This window comes from Terrapene carolina, unplaced genomic scaffold (genome assembly GCF_002925995.2).
Source record: "Terrapene carolina triunguis isolate 2854851 unplaced genomic scaffold, T_m_triunguis-2.0 Scaffold21, whole genome shotgun sequence".
NCBI classification, from domain to species: Eukaryota; Metazoa; Chordata; order Testudines; family Emydidae; genus Terrapene; species Terrapene triunguis.
This window is the reverse complement of record NW_020664372.1, coordinates 21,743,320-21,767,943: the sequence shown is the minus strand read 5'-3', so window position 1 is coordinate 21,767,943 and position 24,624 is coordinate 21,743,320. Positions and strand designations below refer to the sequence as shown.

The following is a 24,624-nucleotide window of genomic DNA, read 5'->3' as shown; positions in this document are numbered from 1 at the left end:
GACAAATATAGGGCCAAATGCTGAGATCTTTACTAAGTTTTTACATATTTCTTATTCAGGCAAACTTTACTGAGTTCATATGATTTTTGTTTTTATTTTTAAAAGATTATTGTAAAGCTATGTAATAAGAAATTACAGCAGCTTGAATTCTTTCACTTGTTTAATTCATACTATTATTAGATGGTTAAATAATATGATAAAAGATAAGCAAATATATTCGAAAATAGAAAATATATTTACTACAGAAAAGTGTTTTAAATCAGCCTAAAAATTCATGGTTGATATACATACTAATAATGAAACTGCACTCTTTAAGCACTATTCGGGGCATTTACTTTTAGATACTTCTCTTTTTGAATAATATAGAGGATTTTATTGCAAGTTCACTTCATTCATAAATCATACATTTAAGTAGAATATTCTCCCTTCTTTCACAGTGTTAAAAGAAAGCCACACGTATGAGCTCAAGATGTTAGGTCTGATGGGGTTGTAGATTTTTCCAAATGACATGGTCTACAGCTCTGAACAACAATGGAATATTCATGTTACTAAAATTCCACTGTAGTTAAATCACTTATATTAAGAATTAAAACACCAGCTATTAACTGCAAAATCTGGGGAGAGTTTTGGATTATAAAATATTCCATTATGAAGACAACGAAACCAGTTTCCCACGTTAAACAGTTCTATGCAGACGGGGACTATTTTATCCCCATAGTGCATTTGTGCAGGAATTAACTATAATTTGGCTGCTAGCACTGCTGGTCTAGAGGGCAAGGGTACTGTGTAGCAGGAGTATGTCTGGCTGCAGAACTGTAATGGTGGCAGTACAAAATACACCAGAAGAACAGGGATAGATATTACCAATACTTTTCACACTTCCCATCGTATCACAGAAACATTATGCCTTTTCCAACAAGTTAATGACACTCCTCCTCCCCACCACCAAACACAGTTCTGGTTGATGGACCCAACATGCAACCCACTTAATATAGATATAAAGTACTCTGACATATGCAAAATAAGGACAATAACAGAAAATACTAAAAGTTAGTTAATGACACGATAAAATTACCTCCTGAATCCTAATATTCTGCAGAAGGAATTAAAATAGTGTATTAAAATATTTGTGCATACTTGTCATGAATGTATAGAGAATGGATTACACATTTAAAAGTATATTCAATGTGATAAGCACTGTCTTATGGGGAGAATGCTTAAATAGGATTCTGTTTAGTGCAAATACAACATACCTGTTGGGATAAATGCCGCATGTTGTTGCAACTGTGCATTGGCAAGAGCCTGTTGATAGTGCAAGACACTGGGATTAAAAATGGCACTGGCACCATTACTTTTTTCAAGTGCTTGTCTCTTTGGTAAAGGGTGAAGAACGCCAGGAGGAAAGGCCTGTAAAAAAAGGAGAATTTAATTAAATTTGCAGATTTTTCAAAATATATACATATTTTCTAATATATATGAATAAAATATTGTAATATACTTTTTTAAAAAGCAGTTAAAGATGCCTTGCCATGCACCTTAACTCAAATAATAGCAATGTAAAATGAGTGAAATTTTGTTGTTGATCGCAAAAGCATGGTACTATTAACATAAAACTGTAGCACCACAACTACTGAAAAGGAAGGCCTTTAAAGCAACAAAAGTGGCATTTCCTTTAAATTTGGGCGTAAAATATTCTAGGAAGAAAAAACCACTTGTGTTTCATTACCAAGTATTCTTTCTTAGTTATTAAATACAGTGAGGGATTATAGTATTTTCAATTACAAAAGCAGTTATATCTAATTTTAACTTCTATGAAAAGGTATTTTAAAATGAAATCATGTTAGGAAAAAAACTAAATTGTTTGCATTTATTGCATATGAGTATGAGATGGATAAATATAATACTGAATTTTTTCTAAATTAATAATATATGATAGTTTTCAGTTGATGTTAAAAAAAGCAATACAAATTTCATTAGTTGCTTTTCTGAAAAGCTACATGCAAAGCAAAAGGTGAAAGGTCAAAGTACCAGGTCTACAGTTGCTTCGAGAGGCCGCTTCATTGCTTTGGCAGTCGACTGAGTCTTTTAATAACAGGCAGCGAGCACATGATGGCAGTGGGCCAATGGGATTCAAGCGAATTAACATACAGGTAAACAGCAAGCAGAGGTGCATCATGGGAACGGCATTGCATTGTGGATAGGTGAGAAGGAAAAAAATATTCTGAATGCAGTATACAACATACAAAACACTAGGCATGCACAACAACAAAAATGTTTTCTAAAGAAATGAATATTACACCTTGAATTAGTACTGAAGCAAAAATGCATCTACTATACCTTAGTTAAAAGCATATAAGAGAGTAAAATATAGATGTTTGAAATTTAGGAAAGTTAATTAAAACAGCAGCTTGCAGACACCATTAAGCATATTATAACACTTCACAGAAACATATCGGTTTTCAGGATTTTCTTACAAGAATTTCTGATAAGTTAGTTATGTCAAGTTAAAAAGCATAAAATAAATGTTCAACACTAACAATTAAAATATAAAGCACTAATGAGAGTTTTAATGCTTCAATAGAATTACTCACGTGTATGTTTGCTGGATCAGGGCCTTAGTTAATAAAATGTACATTTCAATAGACTTTGGGGTCAAAATATAAACAGTTTTCTTATTTCCAATATATAACAAATTAATGTTATGTCTAATCACTAACTTATCAGTTTAATATTTTTTACTATAGCTGGGACAGTAACTTGGATTATCCTTTTTAACTTATCACATTACACTGAGAAAAAGCCCTACATTTTTAAACAAATATTTTCTCAGATGTCATTCAGGAAAATCTATTCTAACTTTAGGAATAGGTAATAGAAAACTATTATTTGTCAATAAGAGCATGTAATTTATGGTTAGAACAGGAATCACGGTGCATTGTTTAAAAATATTTAAATGTAAAACAATATTTAACATGAGCATAGTTTTATTGTCTATATTTGCATTAAGAGATAAAACATGAGGGCTAATTTGACTACATTCCAGCAGAAAAATTTAGTTGATCTTTTTCATCTATAACTCTTTTTTAATGGGAATTTTAAGAGAGTTTAATGAAAACATATGGAAAGGAGGGTTTCCTCATGAATCAGAAATCTGTTTTTTGCACTCACAATAGGTAGTGCCTCAAAGTCCATAGGACAAATTAATATTCAGACTGTTTCTATCCTTAGCTTCAGATGTATAAAAGTAGAACAATAATTAAAAAGGGAGGACAAGGTACTGAGAGCACCATGTCTAAGACAACTTAGGGTCACAGAACTTAGGCCAATGACAACATGAACATTTTGCAGGATAGCCCTTGCTTCACAATCCATCATCTTTCACAATCCATATTTCTGTCTCTCCAATTATCACCTTGTATCTTTCCTTATATCTTTGCATCCAAAGTCCTTAAGCACGTCCTCTATTCCTGAAGTCTCGACGTCTTCTCCTCTAGCTTCTTCCTAGATTCTATACCCTCCACTCTATGAGATCTGCTCTATCAAGGTCATTAATGATCAGGAAAGGAGGGTCCAGTGATCAGAGAACTAGTCTGGGCTGTGGGAGACCCAGGTTCAATATGATCTACCACAAACTTCCTTTGTGACCTTGGGCAAGTCACTTAGGGCTCATCTACATGCTGCAGCAGTCCTCACCGGTGGGGTGTAAGTGGATGAGATCTGTGTTTTGGAAGATGATAGTAATGGGTTGAGCACCCTCAACGCCCATTTAGTTAAAGAGGAGTTTACAGCGTTCATCACCTTCCATAATTGAATCCAGCCATAATATTTCAAACTCATATAGTTTTTCGTCCATAGTGATCTCAGAATACTGTGAAAAGATGGATGGGCGTTGTTAGATATTTTACCGAAGGGAGAGAGGAGGGAGTGATCAGCTTTTTTCAAAGATAGCAGGTCAAGGTGGGTGAAAATAAACAGAAAACCCTTAGATCTGGCCTATCTTACTCTTGTACATATATGGCCCCCATTACTATAGTATATTTTTTATCTATACTATACTATATCTGAGTGCCTCACAAATTTGTCAACATATTTATCCTCACAACTGTGCTGTGAGGTAAGGAAGTGCTATTATCCCAGTTTTACAGTTGGGGAGGCAAAGCAGAGAAAGACTAAGAGTTCATCTGCATGGTGTGTTAGTCCTCACCAGTGGGGTGTAAATTCTAGTCTGCACCAGCACGTCATGCACTAACTGGCCTGTGTGGAGCCTGCTGGTGGGCACTAAACGTTCCCTAGTGCGTGTTAATGTAGTACCATTTGAAACGGGACTGTGTTAACACACACCAAGGAACTTTTAGCGTGCACAAACAGTGTAATGATTGTATTAATGGATCACACTGTCTTCAAATTCACTTCACAAAGCACAATAATACCAAAACACTGGTTTTCAGCTATAAATGGTCCGGGCTGTGGTTATTTCACAGACTGCCCATCTCCTTGCTTCTACCTCAAAAGCTGAGATCAGCTAAGGCAGGGGTGGGCAAACTACGATCCACGGGCCACAACCGGCCCTCCAGCCAATTTAATCCGGCCCTCGAGCTCCCGCTGGGGAGCGGGGTCTGGGGCTTGCCCTGCTCCCGTGCTCCAGCCAGGAACGGGGTAGGAGGCTGCTCCGCGCGCATGCTGAGGCTCCTGGAAGCAGCAGCATGTTTCCCCTCTGGCTCCTACGTTTAGGATCAGCCAGGGGGCTCTGTGTGCTGTCCCCGCCCCAAGCGCCAACCCTCAGCTCCCATTGGCCGGGAATTGCGGCTAATGGGAATTGCGGCTAATGGGAGCTGCAGCGGCGCCTGTGGACAGGGCAGTGCACAGAGCTGCCTGGCCACACCTCTGCATAGAAGCTGGAGTGGGGACATGCCACTGCTTCCCGTGCCCCAACCTCCTGACCCAGCCCTGATCCCCTCCCGCACTCCAACCTCCTGCCCCAGCCAGGAGCCCCCTCCCGTACCCTGAACTCCTCATTTCTGGCTCCTCCCCTGAGCCCGTACCCCCAGCCAGAGCCCTCGCCCCCCCCGAGCCCCCTCCTACATCCCAAATCTCTCATCCCCAGCCCCACCCCAGAGCCCTCACCTCCAACCCTCCCCTCCCGCACTCCAACCCCCAGCCAGGAGCCCCCTCCTGCACCCTGAACTCCTCATTTCTGGCCCCCTCCAGAGCCCACACCCCCAGCCAGAGCCATCACCCCCTCCTGAACCCCAACCCCAATTTCGTGAGCATTCAAGGCCCACCATACAATTTCCATACCCAGATGTGGCCCTCGGGCCAAAAAGTTTGCCCACCCCTGAGCTAAGGCATTTGAGGAAAAGTTACTAGGTTTAAATGTCGGGGGCTAGAGGTAGGGTATTCCTTAAGGAGTCTTGAACTCTGGAATTCACTGACCCCCCTTGGTCTAGCTAGGATTCTTTCCTGGAGGCACAGCACCGAAGATGCACCCTGAGGGAGCGGGGACAAAGGTGACTTTATCTCACCTTAACTCTATTTTATGGTGGCCCTAGAGTAGTGGTCACCAACTGGTCGATCAAGTTCGACTGGTCGATTCTGGGGACTCTCACAGTCAATCACGATCTCCGGCGGTGCTGCTGGACTGCCACTAAGGCAGGTTCCCTGCCTGCCACGGCCCCACGCAGCTCCCGGAAGTGGCCAGCATGGCCCTGTGGAGGCAGGGAGGAGAAGGGCGGGCAGGTGAAAGTGAGTGACGGTGGGGGAGAGCGAGTGACGGGGGGCAGGGAGTGGGTGGAGTGAGCAGGGCAGGGCCTCGGGGAAGGGGCAGGGTAGATCCTGGGTTGCCCTTAAATTCAAAAAGTGATCTTAGGCATAAAAAGGTTGGAGACCACTGCCCTAGGGCTACTTTTATGCTGCTAAATAGCTCACACAAGCTAAGATTCTTTGTAGCAGTGTCTGCTCCTGGGACTTCCTTCCTGTCCCAGGCATGTCCTCAGTCCTGGGGCTCATGAAGGGGCCTACACAGGGTTTCACCTATAACACAGTACGATTTTTTGGCTCTCGAGGACAGCGTTATATCGAGGTAGAGGTGTATATTTTATCAGCAACCACTTTTTCCCATACACTCACATATTATTTGTCTCAATGGAGAATTGATCCCATTTATTTATTTTGAACCATGGTTTCCCTTTGTTTTGGGTTTGCATTAAATAAAAATAAATGGGATGAAAAAAAGCTTATTTTGTCTACTCTTGGGAGTTTAAATATCTAATTAAAGGCCATCTATAACATTTTCCATAGGAATAATACACCATCATGTGGCTTTCAGCCTTCTTCTCCTTTGGTGGTATAATGTTAGTAATTCAAAATTGTGTTTCAAAAGACTCTTCCTCTTGATCTCTGTCTTGAATGTGGCTTATTTCAATAAAAGGAGGCATATCTTAGAATTAGTTTGGCTCAGAAAAATACGTTGTTTATGTTTTTATTAGGGCTGTCAAGCAATTAAAAAAATTAATCGCGATTAATCGCACTACTAAACAATAACAGAATACCATTTATTTAAATATTTTTGGATGTTTTCTACATTTTCAAATACATTGATTTCAGTTACAACACAGAATACAAAGTGTACAGTGCTCACTTTATATTTATTTTTGATTACAAGTATTTGCACTGTAAGAAAACAAAAGAAATAGTATTTTTCAATTCACCTAATACAAGTACTGTAGTGCAATCTCTTTATCATGAAAGTTGAACTTACAAATGTAGAATTATGTGCAAAAAACCGTGCATTCAAAAATAAAACAATGTAAAATTTTAGACCCTGCAAGTCCCCTCAGTCCTACTCCTTATTCAGCCAATTGCTCAGACAAACAAATTTGTTTACATTTGCAGGAGATAACGCTGCCTGCTTCTCGTTTACAATGTCACCTGAAAGTGAGAACAGGCATTCTCATGGTACTGTTGTAGCTGGTGGCGCAAGATATTTACGTGCCAGATATGCTAAAGATTCATATGTCCCTTCATGCTTCAACCACCATTCCAGGGAACATGGGTCCATGTTGATGACTGGTTCTGCTCGATAACAATCCAAAGCAGCGCGGACTGACTCATGTTCATTTTCATTTTCTGAGTCAGATGCCACCAGAAGAAGGTTGATTTCCTTTTTTTGTGATTTGGGTTTTGTAGTTTCCGCATTGGAGAGTTGCTCTTTTAAGACTTCTGAAAGCATGCTCCACACCTCGTCCCTCTCAGATTTTGGAAGGCACTTCAGATTCTTAAACCTTGGGTTGAGTGCTGTAGCTATCTTTAGAAATCTCACATTGGTACCTTCTTTGCGTTTTGTGAAATCTGCAGTGAAAGTGTTCTTAAAATGAACAACATGCGCTGGGTCATCATCCGAGACTGTTATAACATGAAACATATAGAAGAATGCGGGTAAAACAGAGCAGGGGACATACAATTCTCCCCCAAGGAGTTCAGTCACAAAAAAATAACGCGTTAATTGAATTTAACGAGTGTCATCAGTATGGAAGCATGTCCTCTGGAATGGTGGCTGAAGCATGAAGGGGCATACGAATGTTTACCATATCTGGCACGTAAATACCTTGCAATGCCAGTGACAAAAGTGCCATGCAAATGCCTGTTCTCACTTTGTGGTGACATTGTAAGTAAGAAGAGGGCAGCACTATTTCCTGTAAATGTAAACAAACTTGTTTGTCTTAGCAATTGCCTGAACAAGAAGTAGGACTGAGTGGACTTATTTATAGGCGCTGAAGTTTCACATTGTTTTGGTTTTGAGTGCAGTTAAGTAACAAAAAAAAAATCTACATTTCTAAGTTGCACTTTCACGACAAAGATATTGCACTACAGAACTTGTATGAGGTGAATTGAAAAATACTATTTTTTTGTTTATCATTTTTACAGTGCAAATATTTGTAATAAAAAAATACACATTTTGATTTCAATTACAACACAGCATACAAAATATATGAAAATGTAGAAAAACATCCAAAATATTTAATAAATTTCAATTGGTATTCTATTGTTTAACAGTGCGATTAAAACTGCGATTAATCGCAATTAATTTTTTTAATCACGATTCTTTTTTTGAGTTAATCGCATGAGATAACTGCTATTAATCGACAGGCCTAGTTTTTATATCTAGAAGTGATGAATTTTGCGTGATTGAAGGACTGATACTGGATCTGGATAAAATTTATTTTAATTTATTAGCCAAAAATGCAATTTGGGTCAACCTGAAACTATTCATGAATTTGACTTAGTTCATTTTGGCTGGGAAAAAGATTTCAGGGTCAGTTTCAGAAAGAGTGCATGTGTTTGTCCATGTGTCCCTCATAACCTTTAGTCCAGTATTTAGGGCATTTGCAAGGCAGGTGAGAGACCAAGATTTGAACTGCCATTCTGGAGCAGGGATTTCTACGCAAGTCTCCTTCCTGGCCCAGTGAGTTCCCTAACCACCAGGCTATGGACTATTGTAGATGGGCTGCTCTCAATCTCTCTTGTTAAAGCTGTTCCACTTTGTATAAATACTTACATTTTCAGTGGGACAAAGTGAGATACTGAACTTGACTCTACAATCTGGTGATTAAGGCAATTACCTGGGAGATAAGAGACATGGATGCAAATCTTCTCTCCCCCTGATTCAGAGGAGGAACTGAATTTTTTGGACTCAAATCTAATATTTTTTCTGATTTTTCGGTTTGCTGGGCATTCTGCGTTCCCCCCATTACAACCCCAAAAATCAGTCATCTGCCCTGCTCTAATTGTTACAGCAAAAATCTCAGATATTCACTCTTTTTTTATTTACAGATCAGTCCTCAGCTTCTGTGAGCACAGAGAAGGTTTAGCTAAAATTCCTATATTTTAAATAGAGACTGGAAATACTGTAGGAGAAAATACTGAATTAGGGGAAATTCTCCTCTGTTCTTTTCCTTCTGTTTGGAGATTTAAATTCTTTCACAGTTGCCACATTTGAAAGAAACTTATTCTTTGTCCCCTAAATGTCTGGTCTCTATTTATTTGCTAAATACAATACCCTGTAATAGTTATATACTGTAATGTATTGTGTTTCTGGTAGGCTTCTTACTCTAAAAGTAACTGTATTGTCTACATCTATTGTATGCACTACCCACAAGTCACATCTGTATAATTATTCTTTCAGTGCCAGGAATTAGGACAATGCTGCTTTGATCTGTGGGCTGACTGTACTGCTGTCCCCTGAATAAAACCTTGCATGCTTTATTTGTTCAACTCTATCAATACTGGTGTAGAACTGTTGCTAGTAACAGTATCAGCCATTCTGCAAAAGGACATTGAGGGAAAGACATCTCTAAATATGTTTCAGTAATAGTATAAAACTTCTGAAAACAAATCAGATCCTTTAACTTCTTTCGTTTGACCTTGCTAGATACATTTTTATTAATTTTATTTATAGGCATTATGGCATTCCCAGATATACAAGCTGGATGTCTGAAAATATTAATGAATTAAGCTTCACAAGTAAGCTCCTTATTTCCATTTTATTAATGGGGAAACTGAGTCACGGGGCAATTAAAAATGACCTGCCCAGGATATTACAGTAAGTCAGTGGGAGAGTCCAGATTTCTCATCTGTGCTCTGTGTCTTGGAAACAAAACCACTTCTTCCTTTATTCCTTGTTTCCTAATTTTTCAGTTTATATTTCTGCCATCAAAGAGCTAATATAGCATATGTATACATACTTCCCATTGACCACTAAGTTCTACCAGTTTTATTTCTCATCAAGGTATATTAGGAGGCAAATTTGGCATATCATCATGGAGCAGAGAGCAAAGATAGTACAAAGTGTCTAACTGCTTCACTCTATTAAAAAAAAGGAACCTATTATGCTGAAATAACTGAGGGAGGGAGAAAGTATTTTTCCCTAAAGAAAGTAATACTTTTTAGAATTCCTAGCTTTTAAGATGAATGTGTGAAAATCAACAGTTTAAACAACACTACTAATTGGAGAAAAACAACAACTGATAAGTTTATGAAAAATTTAACCATATAGTCTTGCACTTACCATCACTGTAGCAGCTGCAGCAGCTGCTTGAGCTGCCACTGCAGCCTGGTTGGCTTGATGTTGAGCAGCTTTGATTTTGGCCTGCAAATGTGCAGGAGGGTGAAAATATTTGCATTTCTCCCTCATGCAACGCCCCTTTATGTAATCCATACAAACGGTTACAGTGTTGTCATTTGTATCAATCATTGTGCTATCTGCAGGATGTGCAAAGCGGCAGTCAGTCTCTCCCCGCGCGCAGTTTCCTCGCTGGAATTCCCTGCATACCTATGTGCAAAACAACACTAATTACAGCTGATGGACTCAACAATCTTAACTGGGAAAAACAAAACAAAAAACCACATACACAGCTCATTCTTTACTGTGTTTTAGACTTGTCCCACAGTGTTTGCAACAGTTCTTTACATGTTTGTTAAATATGTTTACCTGCTCTTAATTAAGTTGCAATTAATATAGCTGTGTTGTTTGATAATAAGTTGAACTTACATAGAACTGTGTCATTTCAAAAAATCTATTCTTGCTCACCAACACAAAATCCCTATGAATATTGCTCAGTGTTTGTCAATTAACTGCTCCTGTGGACCCAGTTACTTTCTCTATGAAGAAATTCATAATGACAAAGCTGTAGTTTAAAATCTTTTGTTACCTTCGATGTTGACTAGGCATATTAAATTTGAGCAATCAACTCTAGAACACATTCACTGAATTTTTATCCAAACCATATTAAAAAAAATTATGACACTAAAACAATGGTACCATTTCCACTAAGTGTAAGTGTAAATCCTACAAGAGTACTTATGAGGTCTATATTTTAATAACTAAGGTTTAGGCTCTATTAGAGAGCGCTTCTAAGGGCAACAAAGCTCGTCAAAGCTTTTACATATAAATTAGCAGAAAATTACATTTCTAGTCACAATGGTGTCTGTAGTACCTCCAGTTTATCAGTCCTCAAGAGTTTCTGAGTAGCAGTCGAACCAGGAACTGTGACAGGGGGACTTCCAGGAACAATGACAGGCGGTGTGGGTAGTATTTCAGTAGGAACTAATCCAACTCCAGGGGTTACAGGTGTTAAGTAAGGAGCAAAGCTAATAGCTGTGTTCGTTCCTATTGTTGGACCCACTGGAAATGTGGGCTGCAAAATGAAAACACAGTGAGATGAAAAATAAATAGGTAACCTTACATTGAAACAATTTTTTTAAAAGTTCGCAGATCCTATTTGATGTCTTTTGTATGTTTTCCCTAGTTTTGATTCATTTTCTTAATCAGAATTTAAAAGAGTTGACAACATTACATTTACACTGCGTATCTTCTTCTCTTGAACATGGAATACAGCGGTTCTGAAACTGGGGTCTGCGGACATGAGTCATGTCCAGGGCTGACGGCCCCACTGATCAACTCCTCCTCCTCCCTCCCAGTTCCTCCTGCACACCATGGAACAGCTGTTCAGCATCGTGCAGGAGGCGCTGGGAAGGAAAGGGAGGAGTGGGAACAGGGCACGCTCGGGGGAGGGAGCGGAAAGAGGAGGGGCAAGGCTGGAGCGGGAAGAGTTGGAGTGGGAATGGGGCCTTGGGGGAAGGGGTGGAGTGGGGACAGGGCCTGAGGATGAGCGGAGGTTGAGCATCCCCGGGGAAAATCAGAAGCCATTTGGGGGGGGGGGGGGCGCAAAATTTTTTAAATCAAAATGGGGGTCCTCAGGTTGCTAAAGTTTGAGAATCGCTGATATAATACATTCCAGTGAAGGACAGGAACAGCATTTTGCAGTCATATTATGAGAAAAGGGGTTCTCAGTGCATCTACACAGGTCAGCTATAATTTGAATCTGGATATCTATTGAGATTACTGTTCATATTACATTTCAGATTTATTTATACATCTCAAATAAAATGCATCCTATTTCTACTGCTTTCTCTTTCTATCCGCTTCCCTGGTAAAACTGAATTTTACAGGTAAAATGTTATTCAGTATATTGAATCCATCTTTGTAATAATAGTATACATTATATAAGCTCTTTCACACGTTACATCTATCACTTTGCATGCTGTATTTTGTATTTGTATACAATTTAAGTTACTGTGCCTATGACATGTAAAAACTGGCCTGTGCAATGTTTATGTTATAATCAACTGCCACCTATGGCAAATGGAGCATTTATTATTGGGCCCAATATTTAGGTTGTGATCTTTTCAGGTTGATGGGCTGTGGTAGTGAGATTAATCTCTCTAAGCTTAGCCAATCAAAATCCTTTGAGGGGTGGGAATGATATGGGTCTGAAATTATGTTTCACAACCATTTAAAGCAATGTAATGCAATGAAGCTGTATCAAGAGGAAGAAGCAATTCTGTGATGCAGAAATCCAGTTCAGATGAAGCAGGATAGCAGATTTGCTACTACATATTCCATAGGGTCGGGAGTCAATGCAGTACCATGGTCAGGATTGGAAAGGTCTTTTGTAAGCCTGCAGTGTTGATGTTTGCTAGAGGCAAACTATAATTACAAAATGTGAAAAGAATGTGCATAGAAATGCAGCAAGTCTCAGACTAGTGTAGGCTCTGGACTGATGCTACTGGAGCAGTTGCAGAGATATAATTTGTACCTGCACTCGCTACTGGAATCTACCAGGTTCTTGAACCACCCTATGCAACACTTGCCAGGTCAGAAATGCAGGGTCTGTTATGTAGGACTAAAAGTAAAGCTCCAAAATAAGCTGGCAGTCAGAAAATGCCAAGATGTAGCAGAGCTCTGAAGAGACATTCAGAAAATGTAAAGAGGCAGAGATCTCTTTCTCATCAAGGTGGCCTGTATAGGGTCTATTAGAAGGGCAAGCTAGCCATCAACACTGTATGAAACAGCCTTAGGGGAAAGAATAGGACTCAAAGGGGTTTTAACAGTCCTTGGAGAAAGTTGCTAGTCAAGAATGAGTCCAGCGTAGTCCCCAAGAAGATGTTGAGAGCAGCAGAAGAACCAACCAGGGTACCCAGCTGCAGGAAAAGATAATCTAGTTATCACTCATGCAAAGAGTTAACACTTAAAAAAAATTGTTTTCCCCACTGCACATCAAAAAAATGTGCTCCTGTCCTAGCTAAATACTATCCATAAACTGTAAATCATAATAAGGAAATAATTATAAGAAAAAAAAGGATTCTTGCTATAGCAGCTCTATGCTCAGTTTTTTCACACAATAGCTATTATAAACATGCTACTGCAGCGCAATGTTTAATAGAAAAAATAAAATCTTTGCACTAGATATAATTTCAAGAAGAACCCTACAAGCTTCACTGAATTTTTAGGTATTTCTTTTATACTTTTTATTCCGCTACATTAATGATAATCTACCTCAGCCCACTAGCAGTTTGAGACAGAGAAAAAGAACTTGTTTTTTAGTCTCAGTTGGTAGGTGAAATAATAAAGTTTGAATGATGATTGTATTGATAGAGTGGAGAAATGGAAAGAAACATCTATGTGAAATTTAGGAGATTTCTTTGCTCACATTAGTGACAAGTTTAACCAACATCCTATTACATACAAAATCCCCACTATTTTAAAAGAACATTAAAGGTGCAAAGTCAAAGACAACATAGTTAGAAAATGTCAATTAAGATTGTTTAATTTTGCCCCAGTGCATATGCAGTATGATACATACTTTAATTATACGATCACATACTATTTCTACCGTATTACTCCTGCTTCATTCAAAGCACAGGACGACAGTGCTCAGGAATGAGGTAGCTGTTCAATATTTCCTCATCATTCAGTGTGTAGCCCCTAGGCTTTATTTACTGCACACCGTCCAAACCATGCACTGAAATAAAGAATTGTTAATTGCTTCATGGACTTTTTAATGGTGCTCATCTCTGTAATATTTGGGCACTTCACAAATATTAATGAATACATCTTCACACCTCTTCTGTGAGAAAGAAAATTATTATTATCCCCATTTTACAGATCGAAGCATGGAGAAATTAAAACCATAATGTCCAGAAGTATCCACTAATTTTCGGTGCCTATCCTGAGAGACTTAAGGCCTGATTTTTCAAAATACTTAACATTTTTATATCGTTACCATGATGCTGGCAGAGCAGGTGCCAGCTCATGCCCAGACCCCTAGGACTCACTGAACACTGACAAATGCATAGCTGGAAACCAATCTGGCTCATCTGTGGGTTAGTATTGTTAAAATAGGTATTAGATTTATAAGAATGTGTTTAGACTTTATGGAATACTTGTAGGATGCTGTATGTATTAATCTCACTTTTAACATCTGTACCCCATGTTACAGTAAAACATATCCAGCACTTCACCAACCGGAAAGCTCTATAAATTGGCATTTCTGATCTTCATTGAAATTCCGGTTTATAGTCCGGTTGGCGCAGGTCTGGCAGGGTTGGGGCCCGGGAGAGGGTACGGCGCGCAGGCTTTGGAAGGGAGTTTGAGTACGGGAAGGGGCTCGGAGCACCGGCTTGGGGCGCGGGAGGCCAATGGGAACTGCGGGGGCGGCACCTGCGGGCGGATGCAGCGTGCAGAACCACCTACCCACGCCTCTGCCTAGGAGCAGCCGGGACAGGTTGCCGCTTGTGGGGAGCCGCCCAAGGTGAACACCCCTGGATCTGGCACCCCAAGCCCACTCCCGTGCCCCAACCCACTGTCCTGAGCCCCCTCCCGCACCCAAACTCCCTCCCAGAGCCTGCGCCCTGCACCTCCTCCCGCGCCCCAGCCCTGCACCCAAACACTCTCCCTATTAGTTAACCGGCATTTTTCACTTACCAGCACCCCCCATCCCCCAACATGCCAGATAAAACAGCTTTTACTGTATAAAGTTATAGTAGGTGTTTGAATGGTAATCCTCGGTAATTGTGTAAGTCATCAAACAGGAAAGGAACATTAATTAAATGTAGAAATGCTGGCTTCCTACAGAAGGTGTTAGGTCTGGCCCACCAAGAAGGCCCACTGAAACTAAACGAGCCATTGTGAAACATCGTTGAACAAGAACTCTGTCGATTGCTCCTCCCAACACCCATGTAGAGAAGATGTGCAGGTGGACATGTCCCATCAACCTGAACTCTGGGGGGAAGGGAATAAAAATCACTGATAAGAAAGAACTGTACCTCTAAGCTGCTTGAACTGTAAGGTGCAACGATTTCTAGGCATAAACAAAAGTTCCCCTGGGCTTGGCCTGGGTTAGCCCTAAAGTACATATATACCTTGCATATTACAGCAGCTTCTATTACCCTTTCGGAACATAAGACTGCAACTAATTTGTGCATGCACGTTTACCTGCTTTAACCTTATAAATAACTCATTTCTTTTTCCTAGTTAATAAATCCTTAGATAGTTTATTATAAGATTGGCTACAACCGTTGTCTTTGGTGAGAGATCTAGGGTGCAACTGACTGGGCGTAAGTGACTGGTCCACTGGGAAAACCAAACTTGCTAATATAAACGAGGCTTCATTTTCTTACACCACAAGATCTCTCTGCCTGTCCTATTAAATTTCCCTGTCCCCTCAGTGACCCTCCCTGCTGTCCACTCTCCCTGCTCCCCTCATATTGTCTCCTTTCTCTCTCACGTGTGTGTGAGATTGATATACACACATACACACACGTCTGATCCATGAAGTCAATGAAAGCTGGCTTTGACCCTAAGTGTTCCCACTGGGTCACAATGTGCTTGAGATAAAGCAGTAGCACCCACTCACCTCTAATCTTTATTGTTTGTTACAAAGATGGCCCTGACCTGTTTGAACAGTACAATAGGACTGATCATTTATACACATATACCAAGCTGGTGTTCATGGCTGCAAGGTGCTTGCTTTGTATCTGGATTTGCAGGAAGCGCCCCAGACTGTTTTACGTATGATTTCAAAAGATGGAACTTTTGAAGCTTGTGAAGTCCCATATCATCATTTCTCTTTGTCTACGTCATTCTGGGGCACTTCAGACTTCAAGCTAGGAAGCAAGCACAACCCATGAACACATGATCACTTGTTCTGTTCTGGAAGGGATTAAAGGAACAATTTGAGATGAAAGATTTATTTAAAATTATTAAGCTCATAGAAGTGGGGAAAGAAGACACTGCAATACTACTCAAATGGTTATGGTTGTTTTAACTCTTTCCACTCAAGTGGGGATCTTGCACAAAGCCATTGCAAAACTAACCCAAGGTAGCTGGGTCTCAAAGCCTGAGAGAAAGAAAGTGCGGGGGGTTAGGGGGTGGGAGAGGTAGGGAGGACAGAATGGGTGAGGCCGAGATAGGGAATGGGGGATGCGCCACATCTATGATGACACCTCAGCACGCAAATTTAATTTTGTGCATATTTTTCAGCATTTCTGTACTTCACACAGTCTCTACATAGCAATTTATTTTCATTGACAATGAAAGTAGTAAGGTGTTTAGAGGCCATTTTCAGGTCAACCCAATCTCACATCTGAACTTTAATTACCCACCACATCATTTGAAAAAGGATACTTACCATTGGCTGAATTGGTGATCCTGGAAACATGAACTGCATCTGCTGGGCAAGCATTGCTGCTGCAGTTTTCTGTTGGATTAAGTTGTTCCTGCCATTAATTTCTAGTTGAGTTTTTAAATGTGTTGGTGGATGAAGATACTTGCAGTTCTCTCTTGTACAACGACCCTGCAAAAAATTATATCAGTTGCTTTATAGCTTTGAATGGCGGTTTGGTGTCTCAAAGCAAAATATTACACCATCAATTAAGCAACAAAAATTGAGTTGCAAGGCATTTCCTTGGAATTAAGTGACTAGATAGGAGGAGATGACAGTTTACAGCTGTGCCTCAGGCCAGTAACTGTAGTTGGTCACTAATGTTATCAACTGAAAATTAAAAAAAACAGGCTAATTTTAGAAAATGATTGAAGGTATGTTAATTGGTAAATACAGGACATTGCTACAGAATTAATACCCTGAATATTAGCCAGACTGCTTGAATTTCCTCTCAAGATATCCTGATCATGGCCTCTGATGTTACCACAATATAAATGTTAATAATTAATATTAATAGATTTAACATTTTAATTTAAAACAAAACATAGCTTTTAAACACTGAATATTAAATGTATGTTTGCAGAACTACAAGTCTTAATATTAGTAATTTTCTTTGTGCTTCCACTCCATTGTATTGTTGCTCCTTTTCGACTTGAACAGCTAGTCAAATTTAGGGATTCTGTGCGGGTTCCAGTTGGATGTAGGATTTGGTGATAGGTATTTCTTTGATGCAGTTTTGTTTCTTTACAAAGAATATACAAAGTCCTATGTCTCTGAAACAGGAGGAAACAATAGCAGGAAACAGATTTTTTTTTCTTCACAATTAGGATTGGAATGATTAGATTTTTATCGGTAAATGTCAATAAATGTCAATTTCACCATACATATACAAATGTTGGAAAAAATATTTCCATAGATCATCACAGAAATTTACAGATAGTCAAAGAAAGAAAAATGCTGCTTGAGAACTTCTTAGAGTTTGATTTAAGGATATTTATTTTGTATATTTTGGCATATAATGTTGATAATTCGTGTTTCAATGGTTTTAAAGCTTTAACTTTTTGAATCTCAATGTCATTAAATAATTATTGTCCAACTCCCCCCATATCTTTGTACAACTGAAAATTTAAAATCAATAAAAAGGAAAAAAAAAAAAAAGCTTTAAACTAAACATTGATATTATCCGTCAAAATTATAAAAAATAAAAAAAATAAAAAATGAATTCTGCAAGGAATAAATGCATGCTATCGGCAATCCCAGCAGTACTGAACTAGTTAACTGTAAAGGACAGATGTGGAAACCAGTAGGAAAATTTCAAAGGGAATTTCAGAACTGGTAGTTAGTGGAATGCCTGGAATGACAAAGAAAGGCTCTCAGAACTCCTATACAATGCTTTTGATAATTGTCACCAGAGTGGTGTCTTCCCACACTTGACCTACTGCAGACTGCAGCTTACCAACCGCAATAGATCCCTTATTCAGCCATATCATGCCACTGGTTTTAAGCAGATTTCCACATTAAGAACAATGGGTAGTTTGCCTAAAAATCAATGGCACAAGACAGCCCAGTGTTCTTACAATGCTTTTTAAATGTAAGGTACTATGTAAGTGCTTAGAATTATTACTTTAAAATAGGTTAAGTGAAACTAATGCAGAAATTAAAAAAATTCTATAGCTGTGTACAGTAAGATTTTAAATCCACACATCCTGTGCACTCTTTTGCCATTCCTGCATTATGTAAAATTTGGGAAGGCAGCAATCTTGTTTAACTACAGTATCAGTCTCCAAAGTAACAGGGCATTAACTCTACACATCAATATATTTATGTTTCAGTCAAAGAGCTGGTACAAGGAGGAGGGTCAAATCACTCTCTGGTTGAAGGTAATGTTGAGATCACAGCTCTGATGCCAATTAAAGCAGTTTCCCTCAAATTATTTGTGATTGGGTGATCAGCCAGTCTCTTTCCCTCCCAATCACAGGATTACATGAAATATTCCAATACAATTCTAGATGAAACAGCTTGTTACATTTAACACTCAAATGACAAATTTAGGTGAAAATAACATTATTTCACAGGATTAAACATACAACTCCTAACCTATGAGATGTGTGTGACATCTCTTCAAGTATATCTAAACTGCAATTAAAAACCCATGGCTGGCCCATGCCAGCTGACTCCAGCTAATGGGACTCAGGCTAAGGGACTGTTTAATTATGGCCACAGACATTCGGGCTCAGGCTCTAGGATCCTGGGAGGTGGGAGGGTCCCAGAGCTCAGACTGCAGCCCAAGGCCGAACATCTATACTGCAGTTCAACAGCCCCTTAGCCCAAGCCCCACAAGCCGGAGTCACCTGACATGGGCCAGCTGCTAGTGTCTAACTGCAATGCAGAAATACCTTTAGACCAGTGGTCTCCAAACTTTTTTGATCGCGCACCCTTACCAGTAAAACAACTTTGAGCACACACCTGCTGCTGCGCCGAAGCAAAAAAAATAAAATAAAATAAAAACTCTCACTCCCACCCAAACTGCCAAAGCAAACAAACAAACAAAAAAAAGTCACTCGGACTCCCGCCCGAACTGCCGAAGGGGGGAAAAAAAACCCCAAAAACGCTCCTCCTGCCGCGCACCGCCAAGGATCCTCTTGCTCACCCCACTTTGGAGACCACTGCTTTAGACAGCAAGGCTGTTTAACCTAGGGGTATTTTAGGTATTTGAGGACTTATTCAATAGCACCATACCTTCTGTGGGGTTTAGCCACACGCTCCTATTCACACATGCCCACAACCAGCTACCTGCTGGAGTTAAAAACAAGTTGAGAATGCTGGGGCAGAGGCATCAATCTAGAAATAAAAAATGACCCCCCCCCAAAAGTTGATGTTGTGACTCTTGTGGTGTCATTTAGCCTCAGGAAGCTGGTACAGTAAAAGCGGTGTTAGGCAGGCCTGTACCAGCCAGAATGCTCTATAAACCGGCATTTCTAATCTTCATAGAAATTCCGGTTTATAGTCCGGTTGGTGTTGGGCCAGCAGGCTCCCTACCTGGCTCTGCATGGTTCCCCAGAAGCAGCAACCTGGCCCTGCTGTTCCTAGGCGGAGGCATGGCTAGGTGGCTCTGTGCGCTGCCCCTGCCCCGTGTGCTGGCTCTGCAGCTCCCATTGGCCGGGAACCGCGGCCAATGGGAGCTACGGGGGTGCTGCCCGTGGGCAGAGGCAGTGCGCAGAGCCGCCTAACTGAGCCTCTGCCTAGGAACAGCAGGGACAGGTCGCCGTTTCTGGGGAACCGCCTGAGGTGAGTGCCCCGCGGATCTGGCACCCTCAAACCCCTCCCGTGCCCCAACTCCCTGCGCCGAGCCTCCTCCTGCACCCAAACTCTCTCCGAGAGCCTGTGCCCCGGACTCCCTCCCATGCCCAAACTCCCTTCCTCTTAGTTAACCGGAATTTTTCACTTACTGGCACACCCCATTCACCCAACATGCTGGATAAAAAAATCTTTTACTGTACATGGACTGAAAAGCTCGGCTCGTGCTCGTATCAGCTCTAGGATTGCCAATTTTGGTTGGATGTATTCCTGGAGATTTCATCACGTGACAATCTTTAATTAAAGATTAATCTTTAATTCCTGGAGACTCCAGGCCAATCCTGGAGGGTTGGCAATCCTAATCAGCTCAGATATTTTATGGCAATGGACTTGCTGGCTGACTAGAGGCTACTTGCTGATAGATATTGAATCTTAGATGTGGCACGTTGTTGGACCCCCATTCTTCACTGGCCAGTCAGCGGGTTGGAGAAAGCTAGAGGCCTCTTTGTCAAGTACAGTGACATCACATGGCCAATGGCCACAGTAGCAGCAATGACAGCAGCCTTTGCAGGCAAATGAGCCAAACAGGCTAACAAGCGAGAAGTGAAGACCCACAAGCCTTTCCTTCAGTTTTTGAAGCTGGTAGCCTGTTTCCTCCCCCTTGGCACTGAACCCTCCAGAGTTCCTAGGTAAATCAGAATGGGGCACTCGCCTTCTGGCATTACCCAGTGTGGTCTGATTAGGTCACCTTTTGGCAAATGAAGAACTTCTCCATTCCAGTAATTCTGAGCTAGGAAAATCCCTGGATCAATATAATATCCCCAAATCAGTCAGTCAACAGGTCTGTAGGTGCTTTGTGACAGCTGAGGTTTACAGGCCAGTCCACAGGTATTACACCTTGACTATTCTAAAATGTCCCAACACAAAAATAACTTTAAAGATGCAATGCTACCACAGTATTGACAATTTTTTCATGAGCAACGGGATTTTGGAGGGTTCTGGAGCTCGTCTCGCGATGCTGCAAGAAGCTCCATCCCCCTCTCGAAGTTCAGCGCTGCCGAAAGCCAGCAGAGTCCCTCCCCTCTGCTCACTGTTCTCACAGCAAGGGAGGCAGGAGGAGGAAACACAGGGCTGCAGCTCTCCAGGCCTGAGAGAGGAAGGTGAAAAGCCCTAGGAGGAGCAGAGGTGAAGCTGGGGACTGAACTGGGGGTGGGGCTAAAGGGGGAAATGGGGGACAGTATTAATTGCTGGGCAGGGGGTGGGTAGATGTGGGGATAAGACCTCCTGCAGCAGGAGCCACCATCACGTTACCCAGTATATTTAGAAGTGCGGGCAACACTAATTACACTGCTCTACAGCCAAAATGCTTCTGAAATAAATGTAGTCAAACGTTACTAATTCTGGGTCACTGAGAACGAAAATGATGCTTAAAATTGTTGATTGGCTCTAGTTTTCAAGATATGCTATTGGGTCAGTATATACGACCCTTGACTTGGGAATGGCGGAGGATAAGTGAGTTATAAAGGGAAGGGATCTCAATTTAAACCAGAAATGACTAAAATACATCTTTGACTGGATCTATGAATAAATCTATGACTGGGTTTGGACAGTACTTGCTTTTTAGGCAAAACAATGAATGATGCAATCTGAAGCTGGTATTGCATCATACATGATATGAATTGCATCATGTTATTCCTAGAAGTCATGGATGATGCAATCATAAAGAAGCTTACATCACTCTGCTGAACAAATTGCCCTATATCAGCTCTAGAAATCATACAGTGTCGTGCTCTCTTCTTTGTCAGTGTTTGATTTTGCAAAGGGATACATTTCTGTTTAGCCAAAGTGAGCAGAGATGCCTTGTACTTGTGTGAACAGTGCTGATAACTTCTGCTATGTTTGTGGTGAAGTGACTTTTGCATCACAAAAGCGCAGTATAACCACTATGGTTAAGAAAGCCTATCACCTTTATTTTGGCTGCAAAATTGGAGATCAGGACAAGAGGTGGGCCCCACACATGCTGCAACACTTGTGCAACAAATCTTTGCCAGTGGTTGAACAGGAAAAGGAAATCTATGTCTTTTGCAGTGCCAATGATTTGGAGAGAGCCAACAGATCATACCAGCAATTGTTACTTCTGCATGGTGCCTCCAGTTGGGAAAGGTGTGTCAAAGAAGAAAAAGTGGACTGTGCATTATCCAAACATTCCATCAGCTATACACCCAGTACCCCACGGAGAAGGGCTGTCGGTTCCTGATGCACCAGAATCATTCTCACTTGAGTCAGACGAGGAAGAGGAAGAGGATGAAACTTCTGGTCCTGAACCATCAATGTCACAGGACCCACATTTTCTCCCATCCTCCTCCTCTGAACCACACCTCATAACACAAGGTGAACTGAATGACCTTGTCAGGGATTTGGAACTACCCAAGAGTAAGGCAGAGCTGTTGGGCTCCAGACTACAGCAGTGGAATCTCCTGGCAGGTGATGTTAGGGTTTCCATGTTCCGTGACCGTCAAAAGGATCTTGTACCATTCTTCTTCATGGAAGGTGATCTTGTAGCCTGCAACAACATCGATGGTGTAATGGCAGCCCTCAACATCGTTCACGATCCAGATGAGTGGAGACTGTTCATTGATTCATCAAAGACGAGTCTTAAAGCTGTTTTACTGCATAATGGCAATGTTTTGCCATCAATTCCAGTTGGTCATGCAGTCCATATGAAGGAAACCTATGACAACATGAAACAACTTTTGAGGTGCATAAACTATGACCAACATCAGTGGCAGCTTTGTGGCGATCTGAAGGTTGTTGCTCTCTTGCTTCGTCTGCAGACTGGATACACAAAGTACTGCTGTTTTCTCTGCGAATGGGATAGTCGTGCAAGAGATTCCCACTACATCAAGAAAGATTGGCCACTCCGACAGTCATTGGAGCCTGGGAGGAAAGGTGTTCAGCATCCACCACTTGCTGAATGAAGGAAGATTTTGTTACCACCCTTACACATCAAGCTGGGTCTGATGAAGAACTTTGTCAAGGCCATTGACAAAACACAAGCAGCTTTCAAGTACCTCCGTGGAAAATTTCCAAGGTTAAGTGAAGCTAAGATAAAGGAAGGTGTCTTTGTTGGTCCTCAGATTCGTGAACTTCTTCGAGATGACGCATTTGACCATGCACTGCGTGGCAAGGAAAAGACGGCATGGAAAGCCTTCCAGTTAGTGGCAATAAATTTTCTCTGAAACAACAAGGCAGACAACTACAGGTTGTTGGTGGAAAACCTCCTCGAAGCATACAAAAGCCTTGGTTGCAACATGTCACTAAAGATACATTTTTTGCACTCTCATCTAGCTTTTTTCCCACCGAATTGCGGAGCAGTGAGCGACGAGCACGGCGAGCGATTTCACCAGGACATTGCAACAGTGGAGAAACGCTATCAGGGCAAATGGAGCCCATCAATGCTTGCAGACTATTGCTGGACAGTGACAAGAGATGTTCCATTTAATGAATACAAGAGACAAGCCAAGAAGCGCCGAGTAGACACTGAATAGGACTAACCTATGTACAGAATAGTTTTTTGCCTTTTGTTTCATAATAAATTTTATTTATATAACCCTTTTGCTGATTTTTAAAGTGTTACATAAACAGGACAGGTGAAATATTATCATGTAAAGCAACCATAAACACATGAAAAGACCTAGGTTTACAATTTATGATTAAAACTCTACTATCAACACAATATACATAGACATAAAATGTAAAAACTTAAATATCTTAGAAACAGTAGCCAATCAGTTGTTTTAACTGTCATATTTGAATTCAGCACATCAAAATACATAATAAATAGCACATTTTATCTCTGAAGCAGACGACTTCTCAAAAATTGTAGACCAGTGTTATCGCACACACACACACGATGGGCAGGGGTAGTTCAATAACCGAAAGACAGACTGAAAACAGAGAATATATATATATATTTTACAAATCTCATGATTATTGGGACAACCTCAGCATTTTTGGTGTGTGTGTGGGGGGTTCAATTCATGATTTTTGATCCTGTGAGGCAGAAAGCTGGAACTGAAATCACTGGAAAAGACCAATCATACATTCACTCAGCTATGCAAACAGAGGGACTGTTTCCAAGCAGATAAATACTTATAACTTCCTCCCCCCTTTGTATTCAGCAACTGAACTTGGAACAGCATTTCTGATTAACCAAATCTGGATGAAAGGTTAAAGTTTAAGTTGGTCAAACAAAAAAATTCTTTCCTCCCAAAAATCACAATTTGAGGGTTTAATTTTTATGTGCAGATCTATCTGCCTCATACCCTCTAGCAAGCTCTCCTATCCCCAGTTCTCCTCTTACAACAAGCATAGATAGTAAACAAAACCACAGCCATTCTAGCCAGATGAATAAAACTAAAATCCCCTAGCCTCCGCCCCCCAAAAAAGTTCCCTTATAATTGATTCTGAATACCATCCTGGAAGTTAAGTACATGTGTAAATGTTCCCGGACTTCAAGCTTCAAGGTGACTTGCAAAAGATTTTTTACAAATTTGACTTGTGCCATTTTTTGCTTCTTTATGTCATATAAATAAGGCCTGAATTTCATATGCTTGTGTGTCTGGAGTATCTTTGTGAAAATATAACTGGATTACTCTCAATAGAATTATGCCTGATTTATATTGATCTGAGAAAAGAATTGGACTCAATGCCTTTAAAGAAAATGAAAGAGAGACCCCGGAATTATGAGGTTAAATTCAATTAAATA

General features: G+C 40.6%; 1 protein-coding gene across 9 annotated transcripts in view; it reads right to left on the bottom strand.

Annotated features, from left to right (window-relative positions):
* Window positions 1-24,624, bottom strand: part of MBNL2 (muscleblind like splicing regulator 2) — a 143,403-nt gene that overhangs the window by 33,110 nt on the left and 85,669 nt on the right. For 5 of the 9 annotated variants that reach the window (XM_024195749.3, XM_024195746.3, XM_024195750.3 and 2 more), the window contains exons 3-7: window positions 16,527-16,691; window positions 10,992-11,192; window positions 10,064-10,327; window positions 2,029-2,082; window positions 1,254-1,407 (exon numbers count right to left, since the gene is read on the bottom strand). In XM_024195749.3, coding sequence (XP_024051517.1) covers window positions 1,254-1,407; window positions 2,029-2,082; window positions 10,064-10,327; window positions 10,992-11,192; window positions 16,527-16,691 — 838 coding nt within the window. The remainder of the gene's footprint in view (window positions 1-1,253; window positions 1,408-2,028; window positions 2,083-10,063; window positions 10,328-10,991; window positions 11,193-16,526; window positions 16,692-24,624) is intronic. The other 4 variants (XM_024195753.3, XM_024195751.3, XM_024195754.3 and 1 more) reach the window with 2 other exon arrangements.